This window comes from Xiphophorus maculatus, chromosome 13 (assembly GCF_002775205.1).
Source record: "Xiphophorus maculatus strain JP 163 A chromosome 13, X_maculatus-5.0-male, whole genome shotgun sequence".
Lineage (NCBI taxonomy): Eukaryota > Metazoa > Chordata > Actinopteri > Cyprinodontiformes > Poeciliidae > Xiphophorus > Xiphophorus maculatus.
In genome coordinates, this window is record NC_036455.1 from 14,081,015 (window position 1) to 14,096,072 (window position 15,058).

The following is a 15,058-nucleotide window of genomic DNA, read 5'->3' on the forward strand; positions in this document are numbered from 1 at the left end:
TTATCTGCTTTTTATTGCTGTAATAACCTGAATGTATCAGATGAACGTCGTTACCTAGAACTACTTTAGTTATTTGAGAGAAAAGCTGATTTTTCTGAACTTTATTGTAATACCAGAGGCTCTATTGTAGCTATATGTGGGAGAATGCAAGTATTTCCAAACTTACATATCTTTCAGAACAAAAGGAAGAAGCACAATTTAGTTGCTCTTGAATAAGTTTTAAATAGTTTAAGAAAAAAACGAGAGGTTCTGTATTTCATTTGATCTGTATATTTGATCAATAAATACCGCAGACATTTTACAGAAACAAAAACAAATTATATTGACTTGAAAAAATATGTCTCAATCAATGTGTTTTAGTATTAAAAGTGAAAATAAGATGCTTATGTTTATGTTGATAATGACCCTTGGATGAAGCCACTGTTGAATCCATTCAGTCGACCTTTAGCTGACTCAGGAGTATCCAGTCTCGCCACAGACTCTCCAGGTCATCCTTCAGGTGATCTGAGTCTTTAATCAGCTGGCCGTGGGTTTTTTTTCCTTGAGGAACCATTTTCTTGTTGATCTTTGCGGTAGTTTGGACGAGTTCCATCTCAAACTTCCTGACCAGGGAGAACAAGGTGGTCTTAAAGGCCTTCATGCTTTCATCTATTTTCTTCTTCATCTCAGGTCCACAGCCGTGGACACGGTGACCAGGAGGATGATGGTGGCCAGGAGGTTTGTGACCATGATGGTGACAATGATGGTAGCCATGATGGTGACCAAGATGGTGGCCAGGATGTTGACCATGATGGTGGCCAGGATGTTGACCATGATGGTGGCCAGGATGTTGACCAGGATGGTGGCCAGGATGTTGACCAGGATGGTGGCCAGGATGTTGACCAGGATGGTGGCCAGGATGTTGACCATGATGGTGGCCAGGATGTTGACCAGGATGGTGGCCAGGATGTTGACCAGGATGGTGGCCAGGATGTTGACCATGATGGTGGCCAGGATGTTGACCAGGATGGTGGCCAGGATGGTGGCCAGGATGGTGGCCAGGATGTTGACCATGATGGTGGCCAGGAGGTTTGTGATCATAATGTTGGTGATGGTCACAATGGTGTGCATGATGGTGAGTTTCCAGGAGTTCAAAGCACCTTTTCAAATGCTCATTCAGCTCCTTGAGCTTCTCCAGCAGCGCCATCTTCAGGCCTCTGGGGTCCAGGGCTTCAATGTAGTGGCCTGCCAAGATCTTGATACCCTCCAGCTGCCAGCGGATTTGAGCCACCAGCTCCTTGGCGTGGAAGTGTATGTCATATTCCAAATGGTGCAGAAAGTCATGGAGGTGTTGCTGCAGGTGATCTACCTCTTGGCAGAACCTGTGGTAGAAGTGTGTGCTCCACATAACTATATGAGCGTACACCAGGCGGAAGAACTTCTGGACCGTCTCCACGCTGTGTGAGATCAGGGAGCTGCAGAACCACAGACAGAAATCTGATGAACAACTCGTTTCTTGACACTTGAAAAGCTTTTCTCAGTAGATATATATCTATATATAATAACAATATTATTATTATTTTATTTTATTATTATAACAATATGATTATTATTATTATAAATAGCAATAATAATGATAATAGGTATTATTAAACATGTAAAATTACAATTAATGAAACAAATAAATAAAAGAACATAGATCTTTAAAAGAATAGAATAATTGATGAAAATTAAATTATGGATTAAAAATATTTAAAATAGATTATTAATGATACATACAAATAATAACCCAAAAATCTAAAAGTAAAACACTGTGACTATTGAAATATGTTTGTTTTCTTAACTTTAGATTTCTATAGCTTCAGCATTAATGAATGTTCCCTTTAAATATTTAACCAGTTTTAATGTAGAAACGTTTTGAGGTTTCCTCTTACCACAGATACTGTCCTGGATGAGAATGTCTGATGTCCCACACGTAGTCCTTTGGGGTCAATGTTGACTTCTGGACATAGTCCCAGTAAGCGTCCTGCGCCATCTTTACCTGGCATCTAGACGGATGGTCATACTGTCCACCATTACAACCTGCAGAGACAACACAGCTTAAAGCCTTGTTTCCTTCTCCTTCTCAGATTTTCACCAAAGCATCAAGATTGTCTGACCTGTGAGGAAGACGAGGACGAGGATGACGAGGATCTTCATGGCTGCCTTGAAAGAGAGCCAGAGTTAACGCTTTCAGGTCCGGGTTGATCCAGAGGAGAGACGCTGGGGATCTGGAGTCCTTCCTGTCCAGCCAGTCAGCTGGCTGATGGACGCTGAAGGTGTCTTCATCAGTATTTATAGCTGAATGGAGGAGATGCTGAGCTCAGAGCTGCCACAGCTCCATGAACGTCACGCTTACAGAGCTGATAAAGGAACGAAATGCTGATATTATTCATTAGGACACAGTGATGACACTGATAATTAATCGACACTCTGTTGATTAATTATCAGCAGAGACACCAAAGTATCAACATTATTGTCCGAATCTTATTTGTGATTCAGCCCAGTTATTTTATTTGGGTCAGAACCTTGAGGTTCTTCCACTAGAACTGAACATTTTCTGTGTTTGAATCAATCTGTCAGGTTTTACTCATCTACATAACAATTAAAACTAGTGACCTAAGTTATACATAATATAACTAACTTACAGAGTTTCTGTTAAAGGTGATCATTTGCCCAGTGACAGTTTATGGAGATATCTGTTTTATCCCAGAATAACCACAAACTTCTGTGTTTATCTGAGACTTTGTCACAAAGTGAAACACAAAGTAGATGGAAAATAAAACAATTTTTTGAGGTTTCTTCAGTCATTGTAATACAGGCCATTCAAGAGATCTGTCCTGCCAACAACCATCAGTATCTAAATAACTCTGAAGAATTTGAATTAATACGAGTTACAACAACATTTAATTTCCCTTTGGTATCAATAAAGTATTTTAATTATAATTAGAAAACTTCGCTGAGTCAGCTCTGTTGGTCCTCAGATTGGAGCATTAAAGTCTAAAGAGCCTAAAACAAAAGATTTGCAGGTTGTGTCTGTCGTATTGCAGTTCCATGTCATGAAAATGTCCAAAAGGTGTTCATGTTTAGAAGGACGCTAATGTTAGCTTACGTGCTACTGTTAGTATGTGAGCTACCAATGGTGTGTTGACTAACATTTACTTACTCCACTCAGCATGCAAGCTTTACATTTACAGTATGTAATTTTTATTTAAAAAAAACTTTTTAAAACATATTTATATGAGCATGATTGACAGCGCTAAGACCCTCCTTCTGGCTCTGATTGGTCGGTCAGGTGTGGCGCATTCCTTCAGACGGTAGTAGCAGCTGCAGGAGGAGTTCAACCTTTTGACAGGTTTTCTCTCTCAAACTGTCACAACATGGTGACAGTTTTAACAGATACATTTAAAAAAAACATATTTTTATAAAAGATACTTACTCCTGCTTTTACGCATAAGCTAAAGCTAGCTAAAATGCTAATATTTGCTTAAATGCTACAAGTGGCATGTGTACTATTCACAGCATATTGACTAATATTGATTTACTCCATTCAGTAGGTTAAGTTGAGCTTTCATATCAGTATCAACTAAAATGCTAACTTTAGCAAAAATGCATGGAGGCTCTTAGTACCTACAGTGTCCGTACTCTGTTCAGCTGAAATGCTAATGTTAGCTTATGTGCTACCATTAAAACATGGAGTATCAGTAGCATGTTAGTCATGTGGAGCCTGCGTCCCACTGCATGCTTTTAAATGTGTAAGGAAAGTTATAAAAACTGAGGCTTTTATTTTGATATTTTCTGTAAGCTTGATTTTAAAAGGCCAAACTAATCTCTCATGTATGTAACAGTGGTTTGGTTAAACCAGGTATGAAAAGGCTAAAGCCAGAATCATCTGCTGTGGGAAATATGAAGGCTTTTATTTTGTTGATTTAGTCTCCTTCCTTCTCTAACTTGGTGATTTTAAAATGTAGAGACAAGGTGTGACCTGCAGGTTCAAAGCAAGCTGGACTTCCAGAACCTCAACAGAACCTTAACAGAACCTAGAAGTTCATGCAAAAGGATCCCAGACCAAGAACTGAGGGGTAAAAATGGACAGTTTCCAGAAGCGTTTCCAATTAAAATCTACATTTTTGTTGATCTGATGTAACATTCTGATTTTCAGAGACACATAATGTTGGGTTTCCATCCAGAATAATCTGACCTGCAGAAAATAACAGCTTATTTCAAACAGGAAAGAAAAGTAACTAAATAAATACATTTCCAGGGTTCAAAGGTGCCAAGAGCGACTGATGAACAGATTTATCAGCTTCACTCTCAAAACCTTCAGCAGATAAAAGCAGTTTGTTCCGATCCAGACCCGGGTAATCAGCCGTGACTGTTCCTGTCCCCAGAGGGATTGTGGGTCATGGAGATGTAAGCTGGACTTTGATCCGTTCTGCCGTCTCACCCTGTGATAATCTGTTCCGGAGCGCTGCGTGTCCCGATACAACCCAGCCGGCTGATAAGTTTCCCTCAGAGGAAAAGAAAACTGCTGATAAACTTGTTTCTGTCTGACGTCCACAGAAGAACCTTGAAGAAACCCAAAGGAATCTGAGACATGAGTCACAAATGAATACGCCCGTAAATGTGACGCACAACAGCGATGGACGACAGAGCGGCTTCTCTCGGCCCAGGAGTTTAATTCCTGCTTCTGAACGATCTGATTGGACGCTGGGAAAGATTATTGATGAGCTCAAGCTGCTCTAAAAGGAGTTAGCCTACCTGAGAAGCTATGCTAGCCCAAAATAGCATCCCAATGCTAAACATGTTGCTAATGCTAATGTCCACAGTCCACGTTTCTAAAAAGCTCCAATCTGATGGTTAAAGGTCAATAACACATTAAAATCTATAAATATATTTGTTTGTGACCTCATGTGTTTATTTATTCAATAATTTCGCAGCAGAAAGTGTTTTAGAGTTGAAATGTTGCTTATTTTGTTGATAAAAGATTTTCAATTAAAACGTGATAATTAATAACAGACGCTGCAATTTACTTGATTAAACATTTGACTCGAGTCCCTGACTAGTTATTGTGGGTCAACAAGTTTGTTTCTTTCAAACTGAACAAATGAACAATATTGACTTTTCTTCTCGTTTTTAACCCAAACTTATAGATTGAACTCGACACAGAGATGATAAAAACTAACGTAATGTTTTTACAAATAGATTCAGACTTTTGATTTGTGAAAACATGCTATTTTTCTTCAAAAATATATTTTTTAGAACATTTCCACCAATATGTTTTCTTTCCCCAAACCTCCTACCATGTTGATTTAATGAACCTAAAAATAGAAATAAAATGATGGATCTTTCAAAATCACTATAGATATTCATATACATTTATGAGAAGTTGTCTTTTTTTTAAGGTAATGCGGATCTAAATTAAAGGATAAAGTTCACTCATTCCTGGTATATAACTTTTTACAGTGCAAACCCTACAAAAACAAATTCAGGAATTATAGAGAAATACTTTCTTCATTTTGTACTCAAACCTTCAGCGTCGTCACGTCTGGAGGCCTGGAGCTGCTGCCATTTGATTGGCTGCTTCATTATCAGGTGTGCCTAGTAAAGTGAACAGTTGGTTTACTGCTACATTTTGTCTTGAGACATTTTTAATAGTATAAAAAACCTAAACAGTTTTGTTTCTGAGTGCTTATTTGGTTAAATGTGTGTTTTCTCGGCTGGAACCGGACCGGCAGTCGGGATTCCCGCCGGTAATCCGGTGGGTGATCCCGCAGTGTGATGTGGAATGACAGCAGGGACAGGAATGCGTCCAACGGGGCAGCTGTGGCGGGACTTTGCCCTCCAGCCGGGGGCTATAAAACCCCGACCGGGCTGCCGGGGTAGAACACACTGACCCGACGCTGGAGGAGAACCCTGCTGCCTCTGAAAGGTGAGACCCAAAAGGCCCAAACATGAAGATCCTCGTGGTTCTGGTTCTGATCTCAGGTGAGCGGATCTTGACGGTTTAAGTGAACCGATTTAAGCCGATCGGCATCGGGGATGCTGACGTGACGTTTCGTCCGCAGTTTGCAACGCCAACATCCTGTGGCAGGAGCCTCCCAAGAGCAACATGGAGGTGGTGAAGGCCGCTTTCTGGGACTACGTTGCCAAGGCAACGCAGACCGCCGAGGACTCCCTGCAGCAGATCCGGGACTCCGACTTGGGACAGGAAGTGAAGTAAGAGCCAGGCCTGACGCGATAACGCGATACGATAAACGATAATATTGTTTTGAGATCATTTTAAGGTAATATACTGATAATAATGGAAAATTATCATCTAAAAGATAAATAAGCTTTAATTTTATAAAGAGCACTAAATAAGCCGATTTGGGTCATTGATAAAAAAAAATGTTGAAAAGAGGATACTCAGAAATTTAGAGATTAATCTCAGAAATTTTCTAAAAGAAATTTTGAACTTGAAAATTTCTGAAAATGTTCAAGTTGGAAACTCAGAAATTCTCAAATTTTTTCTAGAAATTTCGAGATTAATCTCAAAATTTCTGAAAATCTTTTAAACTAATTTTCGACTTTTAGAGCTCTGAAGTGTTTCTGTTTTACTGACACTAATCTCAAAATGACGTTATTCTCATATTACGACTTCATCCTTCCAACGCTGCTACTTTTTTCTCGTACAACTTTGTTCTCACATCATGATTATTGTTGAAATATTTCGTCTTTATTCTTGAAATGCTACAACTTTTTTATCCTATACGACTTTATTCTCACAATTTTATGACTTTATTGTAATAAAATTTTTTTCTTAGCCTGGCCCTGTCGTAAAATAAAACGGATTATGAAGTCTCTGCAAAAAGAATATCCCTTCAAATATATCAAAATGAAACTTATCATGTGATTAATAGATTAATAGATAAATTTCTTACTTTTCAGTTTGATCTAGGCAGACAGATTTCTGAAGCGTTTTTTCTTCTCGTTCCCAGTGCGAAGATCTCCCAGAGCGCCGACACCGTGAACCAGTACGTGGCGTCGCTGCGGACCCAGGCCGCGCCCCTGACCCAGGACTTCCTGACCCGGTTCAGCCAGCAGGCGGAGCAGCTGAAGGCCCGGCTGGAGGGCGACGTGGCGGCCCTGGGGTCAAACGTCCGGCCGTACGCCGAGCAGCTGGTGGCCAAACTGCAGGCGCAGGTGGAGGAGCTGAAGCGGGAGGCGGCGCCATACGCCGAGGCGGTGGACGGAGAGGCGCTGAAGGCCGTGCTGCTGCAGAAGAGCCAGGAGCTGCGGGCCCAGCTGGAGGCCGGCGCCTCCCAGCTGCAGGCCCAGATGGGGCCCTACGGCGACCAGCTGAGGGGGAAGATGGAGCAGAGCCTGGAGGACTTCCAGCAGAACGTGGTTCCTCTGGCGCAGAGCTTCGAGACGCAGGTGGCCCAGAAAGCCCAGGAGCTCCAGCAGAGCCTGGTTCAGAACGGCGAGGCGCTGCGGGCCAAGCTGGACGCCGGCGCTCAGGACCTGCAGGCCCAGCTCACCGCCCTGTGGGACGCCTTCACCCAGAAGACCCAGTAAACTGACTGTCCACGCGTATTTATTCTGGCTTCAGCCACAGGCCCTTATTTAATAACCTAATGCACTTAACTTCATCTTCTGAATTTAAATTGACCAAAATAAAGCTGAATCCTTAAACATTTTGTTTCTGCTTCCAATTCTTTTACACATTTTTTCTTATTCAATTATAAATTGTTCTTATCAAATCATTTCAATTGATTGAAATGAAATGTTTTTTTGTCAAGTACCTTGAGATGACAAGCCTGACTTAAGAGACTGAATATAAATGCACACCACACTTTTCAGATTTTTATGTTAAAAAACAATTGACTTATTTTTCTTTTGTATTATTTTTTTAATTAATTTTAAATACTTTAAAATCTATATTTGATAACTTTTTCTTCAGCTCACATGATTTCATGTCGATTTGTAACGTTAAACATAAAAGTGTGGCTGAAAAGAACAAAACTAAAAATATTTTGAGTTAAACTTCCTGATTAAACACGTTTGAAACAATTCTCTTAATGGAGTTAATCAAACTTGAATCAATTTGAACATTTTAAAACTTCAGCAGAATTGGACCAGAACCGACTGAAGGATACAGAGACAGAATTGTTTATAAGACATTTTATTTTACGGTATTTCTATCTCATCTGTTCCAGTTTAAACAGAACCGATCAGGACGGAGAACAAACAGCTTAGTTTTGGTTTATTCAGCCGCTCATTTATCAACACCCGTTAGAAAGATGAGTTAGCAGAAGCATTAGCCTGCAAACTAAACTATCAACTTGCTAGCTAAATATTTAGATAAGTTAAATATTCAGTTAGGGAAGCTAAATATTAAGTTTGCAAACTAAATATTTAACATGCTAACTAAATATCTGGCTAGCAAGCTAAATATATAGCTTGCTAGAAATTAGGGTATTATAAATATATAGCTTGCTAGCTAAAGTAGGTTTAGCTACCAAGCTATATATTTAGGTTCATGTTTAAAATGTAGTTCACAAACTAAATATTTAGTGTGGTAACCAAATATTTGGCTAGCAAGCTAAATACTTAGTTAGCCTGTTAGCTTAAATAGCTGCTACTTAAGCTATTTAGTTTACTTTGTGAACTAAATATTTAGGTCCAAGCTAAATATTTCATATGGAAAATAAATCATTTGAAGCTGAATAATCTGAAACTAAATATTCAGTTTGCAAATCAGATATTTAGCTTCCTAACTACATATTTAGTTTGGAACTGTAACATTTCTAATGTATAAATAACATGGAGAAAATCTGACTCTGGAAAATGAACACACAGTTTTTCCTCTTATGATTAAATAACCCAAAATATTGCTGCTAATTTTTTACAGTGTAACTTTCCAAACGGCTGATCCTACAGCTTTGTGGATGAACCAGATGGATTAATATTTACTTAATAACAAAAGAAGGCTTCCATTAAAAACAACCAAAAACCAGGACTAAGACTCAGAACAGGAAGTCTCTGCTGAACTTTGACCTTCTGCTTAAAGCTAAATTTGATGCTGAACACTAACAGCTGGATGCAGTAATCAGGCGGACGGGCAGGGGGCACCAGAGGAGACGCTAGCCAATCACGACGCCGAAGCCGCAGTGGAATTTGTTCTTCTGGTGGTTCAGGAAGGAGCAGAGCACCAGGGAGAGAGGAAGTGGGAGGAGCTTCTTCTCCAGCGTCGCTCCGACGACCCAGTTGCTGTTGATCACACCTGGAGGCAAAACCCAGAAGAAGAAGCATCTGCTTTGTTGTTTCATAACAGATTTGTTATTTTATGCAGATTTTTAACTGAAATAACAGAAACTTGAGCATCAACAGGTAGATGAGGCTCGCTGACCTTTGAACTGCAGGTTAGCTTCAGGAACATCCAGCTGGTAGCCGAACGTCACGCTGCTGTCCTCCAGAAAGGCGCCGGTCTCCAGCTCCACGCCGAGCTGCAGCTGCACAAACAGAGGCGTTCAGGAGGAGCTCAACGTGGACGCCAACGCGACGGGGTCAGAGGTCACCTTGTCGCTGGCTCTGTGGTAGTACGACGCTTGAACGCTGGCCCAGCCGAGGGTCAGCGCGCCGACAAAGTTACTTCCTGTAGAGAGAGATGTAAACAGGAAACGGATCTGGACTGGTTCCAGTCTGACCTAAAGAACTGGGACTTGTTTGCACTGGGACCTGCAGGGTCCTTTAAAACCCAGTAGAACAGGATTAGTGAGGGAAGACGTCCGCTAACGCGCTAACAGCAGAGCTCATGTTTCACTTTCATTTTGTTTTACCCAACTGAAAAAAGGAAGATTATATTGTTTTTAATCATTCTGTTATTTTTATATTTTTTGTTGTATTTTATTTTTATCATCTTTACTTTATCGCTTTAGATATTTTTGAAATAAATGGAGAAAATCATGACAGTTTTTCTTTTTTATTTAGGAAATTTGTATTAATTTTCAACATGGTTGAAATTAGTACTTTAGCATTAGCGCCTGCTGTTGAATGCTACGTTGGCTTAGCATGTTAGCAGAACTAATGTTTATAGTTATTGTTTTAGAAATAGTGCAGCTAACTTTTTAGTTAGCATTGCCCACCACTGATCAGTAACCGGAGCTACAGCTCTACATCTCTGGCTCCCCTGGCTAACAGACTTTAATATATGGATCTGGTTCTGCATCTCCAGAACCAGAACCAAGCGTAGAGAAGCAGCATTCAGCTTCTATGATCTACTGATCTGGAACAAACTTCCAGAAACTTGAAAACAGCTGAAACTCTGAGTTCCTTCAATAATAACGGTCTGATTCAAACTTTTTATCCCTTTTCCTTACTCTGCTGCTGTCATGGCTCTTTGAACCGCCTAGTTGCTGAATCATGCTAAGCTAATAGCCTAGCCTCACCTGTGTACCTGCCCACTAGCGACAGAAAGGACGCCTCGTCTCCGGGGCGACGCCGATACACCAGCTGTCCTCCCATAGCCAGAGCCGGAGTTACGGACTGCAGGTAGTGTGTGATGACCATCCCTGAGGGCAACACAGCAGGAAACACAACAGACTCAAAATGGGAAAGACGAGAGAACATGCCAATCAGAAAGGAGGATGTAGATCCTCATAAATCAGGAAATGGCTACAAGAAAACATCTTTTGGTGTAAACCGTTTAACCCATGCAGTGCTGGACGATGAAATGTATCGCAACTTTCATATCAGTGGAGGTCAATAATTATTGATTAGTTTTTGTTTTAAATATCTGAAATACTGCAAAACCTTTTCTGTTTTATCCAGTTCTCACTTCACGCTGTTATTTGTACTATTCATTTCTTTATCTTTGTATGTTATGTATATATACATAACCTGCATCTTAACTCGAGTCGAGCAAATCTCAATCTCGTTGTAATCTGTTGACAATGACAAATAAATCTCATCTTATCTTATTTTAAAATGTCTTTAGCGGTTATGAGGCAAACCTGAAACTGCTGCTGTGCAGCTGTTGCTAGGCAACCAAAGAGGGGGGTTAGGAACTTGAAACTGCCTGTTACCAGTAGGTTGTTGCTAGGCAACCAAAGAGCGAGTGAGTTAGTCGAAGCCACCCAGCTAGCTTAGCTAACTGTTAGCGGTTGAGTGGCTAAAGCTTTTGCTCTGCCTACCTTCTCCCAGTTCAGTGAAATTATTAAACATTATACAGATTTTAATCATGTAAACAACACAATATATACATTGTTATTGACTGATTGTCCAACCCTATCTCCATGGCAACCATAAGACGCTATCTAAATGCTAATTGGTTGCTCAAGACACAGCGGACCTGCCACCTCGAGCGTAACCACGCAGCTCGGTACCAGAATCGTCGAGGACGTCTGGGTTGGTGAAGGCTACCGCCGCCGTGAAATCCTCGCCCCTGAACTCGGTGTCGGCCTTCCAGGTCACGAACGTCTGCTGGTGGGTCTGACGACAGATTTACTCCGTCAGCAGCTGGAGAGAAAATCAGAACCATGGCGAAGCGGAGCGGTTCTGCTCACCTGGAAAACCACTTTGGACCGGATCCTGTCGGTGACCCGATGGATGACCTGGGCGTTCAGGCTGCCGCTGCTGTCCACGTCGCCCACCAGGACTGGGTAGAACTGAACCGGAGAAACGACGACTCACGTTCCAGCTCAAAACCCAAACACGAGACAGGAGTCAGGTTTTACCGCCGCGTACCTCAGCAGGACCGGCCTGACCGGATCCGACGAATACCGTTCCGAACCTGTAGCCGGAGTCTTCTGTGGAGCTGAGCTGCAGAGAATGATTCACCTGGAAAGATCCGGTTTGAAAAGCGTTTAAAAGCAAAACGGCCGATTAAAACGTGGAGTCTGGATGTAACCAGGAGAAAACAAACGATTCCCAAACAGGTTCTGGCATCAAGGCGGTTCAGACACTTTTAAAGTTCAAGACCTTTCGAGGAAAGTTTTCCTCCAGGACTGCGCTTTGGAGATAAAGACAAAAATCTGGTCAAATCTAGCAAACCTAAAGCAAGAAAAGCTCATTTAACTCACGACAGAAAAAATCTAATGTTCAGATTTAGGCTCGTCATCAAACGTTAGACTAGACTTTGCTAAAACTGTTCAGGGTACATTTGTCTGTTATTCATCCTAAATGCAAAATGTTTGTTTTTTGTACATTTTTGGCTTAATTACTGCCCTGAATATGTTGTTCTTTATTGGAGTGTCTATTCTCCAGTTAATGATTAATTGATTACTAAATTAGCTTATTTTAACAATCCGTTAATCGTTTCCCTTGCTGACCTGGAAGTGTTTGCTCAGCGCCTTGTTCAGGACGAGTCGGACTCCGTTCACCTGCGTCGGGAAAACCTCTGAGGAGGAGAAGCTTCCGGTTACCTCCAGCCGCAGCGCAGCGCCTTCAGACGCGCCGCTTCCGTTACCTTTACATTTCTGATGACACTGCTCAAACGCTCCGGGGTTGGGCAGAACGTTCTTCGCCTCCCGCTGCGGTCCGGATCCAGTCGCAGGAGGAGGGAGCGGAGGCAACCCGAAGCCCGGCGGCAACGGCGGCGCCGGGGCGGCGCTGGCGGCTAAAACGCTGCCCATCCTGGGAGGCGCTGAGGAGAGAAAGACCATAAAAACCCAGAACAGGATCTGGGTTTCCTTAAAGACAGAAGGGAGCAGTTAGATTTGAAAAATATCTTTACATTAGCTCAAAATGTGTTGCTTCTTTCAGCCAGCTGGTCAGCAGTGTACAGCAATGAGGACTGGAAAGGTTCAGAGCTCCGATACGGAGAGTAAAGACAAACATAGAAACCAAGCAAACAAGCCTGTGGCAATAATTAATTAATCAATAATCAATTAAAATGAGCTTAATTTCCTTTTATGATTAATATTTTTTAAAGGACAATTTTATTTACAGAGACTTTAGAATAAATGTTTATCTGTGGTTTCAATCATTTCGATGTTTGGTTGTAGTGTTTTATTTTATATATTTAAAATATGATAAAGTTTATAATTTAATGTTTTACAAAATTAAAGTTCATTGATCTTTGAGATCCAAATATCGATGCCAAATGCTGCTGGACGATAAACCGTCCCAGAAGTTATCATGATAAACGATAATATTGCTGTTTTGAGATCTAATGGTAGAACACATTCTGCAAGATCAATAAACTTCAAATTCAACACAGGAACTGGAAGACATTTTAAATATCCAAAATAAATAAACAACAAATAAAATGAATTATGGAGTCTCAGTAAACAAAATTGTCCTTCCAAAAAAGTTTAGTTTAGACCAAAACACCAGACTGAAGACTTTTAGTCTAGATTTTGGTAGAAAAAGAGAAAAAACTATAAATCATGCAAATGGAAACTATTGAGCTTGTTTTAATTGATTATGGATTAATTTGTATGCTTATTGCAAAAGTCCTACGAATAATCGCCAGAATAATTGATAGAATAGTCATTAATTGCAGCTTTAGTTATTAGTAGCTGAAGCTCAGAGGTGGGACAGGTGAATCATACTGAATATGATCTCAGGTACATTGGACTGGCCCTCAGACAGCGGCCCATCCCAGCCCAGGACCCGGCTTCAGATTCGGCTGCAGGTAAACCTGAATGACCGGACCGGAGCTCCATCACTGACGGCAAATCTCAGCTAAACCGAGTCAAGCAGCAGCTCAAAGAAAAAACACGGATTTTTCACTCACATTGAGGTTTCCAGAGGCTGCGGCCAAAAGTCCAGTCCACAACGCCAGAAAAAGCGATGAGACGCACAAGAGCAAATATGATTAGTCCAAACAGCTGTCCGTTATTTTACGTCCTTTAGTAAGAAACGCGGAGTGGTTTACAGATGGTCATAAACCCCCGGAAAGCTCGTTTCTTCCATTTAATCACCAGTTACAGACAATTCTGACCCTCACAACATGGCGGCGCTGCTGAGCGCTCAAACTGAGTCATGCTCGAATTCTATTGGCTTAGCGTAGCAAAGACCCCTTGACGCAGTAGGAGCTGAGCTTTCTGATTGGACGGGCTGAGATTCGGCGGCGCGAGTCAAATAGGAGAAAGAAACAGTTTAAAGGCGGGAAACGGCGGCAGCAAAACCTGCGAAGAGTCAAACTCGGATCTGCTGGTGACGGAGTTCTGCCTGAGTGAAGTTGGCCCCCCCACCTTCTTCAAATTAGACAAAATTGGTGTCAATCAACTCGGCTACGTTTGTGCTGGTTTGTGCAGCAAAGATTTTTGTTTGTGCTGCTTCGGTTTTGAAGATATTAAGGAAAGGGTAAAGGTCAAAAGGTCAACCAGCCCCCCCACCTTCTTCAAATCAGACGAAATGGGTGTCAATCAACTCGGCTACATTTGTGCAGCAAAGATTTTCATTTGTGCAGCTATCATTTTAAAGATATTAAGAGGGCTGGTTGACCTTTGATGACCTCTAAAACATTTCTTAATATCTTCAAAACCGAAGCAGCACAAACAAAAATCTTTTCTGCACAAACCAGCACAAACGTAGCCGAGTTGATTGACACCCATTTCGTCTGATTTGAAGAAGGTGGGGGGCTGGTTGACCTTTGATGACCTCTAAAAACATTTCTTTATATCTTTAAAATGATAGCGGCACAAACGAAAATTTTTGCTGCACAAACCAGCACAAACGTAGCCGAGTTGATTGACACCAATTTTGTCTAATTTGAAGAAGGTGGGGGGGCCAACTTCACTCAAGTCGGAGTTCTGCCTCATTTCATGTTACTGACAAAACTGGATATGAATGTAACAATAAAATGTTAACTTTGCGTGGATGAAAGTTACAGTAAACTGTTCAGAAATGACAATATGACCCAGGTTGACAAAATGGTTGCAAAGATTATGAACCAAACCGTTCCAGAACAGTTCTGAAAACCTTCAACAGATGCAACAAGATAAACAGTTAAATTAATTTCATTCATAATCTCAACGTGGAGCCATTTATTAAAGTCTTTGCAATAAAAACCAAACAGGACAAAGTAATTAATGTTCAGGCCAATTTA

General features: G+C 41.2%; 2 protein-coding genes across 5 annotated transcripts; one reads left to right on the forward strand and one right to left on the reverse strand.

Annotated features, from left to right (window-relative positions):
* Positions 1 to 5,894: 5,894 nt before the first annotated feature.
* LOC102232035 (apolipoprotein A-IV-like) lies at positions 5,895 to 7,697 on the forward strand. Its single transcript, XM_005802833.2, has 3 exons — positions 5,895 to 6,006; positions 6,087 to 6,237; positions 6,999 to 7,697. The coding sequence occupies exons 1-3, from the start codon at positions 5,973 to 5,975 to the stop codon at positions 7,576 to 7,578; spliced, it is 765 nt and encodes a 254-aa protein (XP_005802890.1). The 5' UTR covers positions 5,895 to 5,972; the 3' UTR covers positions 7,579 to 7,697.
* A 367-nt stretch (positions 7,698 to 8,064) lies between these two features.
* LOC102231776 (mitochondrial import receptor subunit TOM40 homolog) lies at positions 8,065 to 13,244 on the reverse strand. 4 transcript variants are annotated; one of them, XM_023345440.1, is made up of 9 exons: positions 12,737 to 13,244; positions 12,333 to 12,646; positions 11,749 to 11,841; positions 11,568 to 11,669; positions 11,388 to 11,493; positions 10,452 to 10,574; positions 9,582 to 9,658; positions 9,413 to 9,515; positions 8,065 to 9,286 (listed from the first exon to the last, which is right to left on the reverse strand). In XM_023345440.1, exons 2-9 carry the CDS (start codon positions 12,633 to 12,635, stop codon positions 9,147 to 9,149), a joined length of 1,047 nt encoding a protein of 348 aa, XP_023201208.1. In that variant the 5' UTR covers positions 12,636 to 12,646; positions 12,737 to 13,244; the 3' UTR covers positions 8,065 to 9,146. The 4 variants fall into 4 exon arrangements, with proteins under 4 accessions (XP_023201208.1, XP_005802889.2, XP_023201207.1 ...); XM_005802832.2 differs by having other exon boundaries at positions 12,333 to 12,400; positions 12,470 to 13,244; XM_023345439.1 differs by having other exon boundaries at positions 11,749 to 11,823; positions 12,333 to 13,244.
* Between the last annotated feature and the right edge of the window lie 1,814 nt (positions 13,245 to 15,058).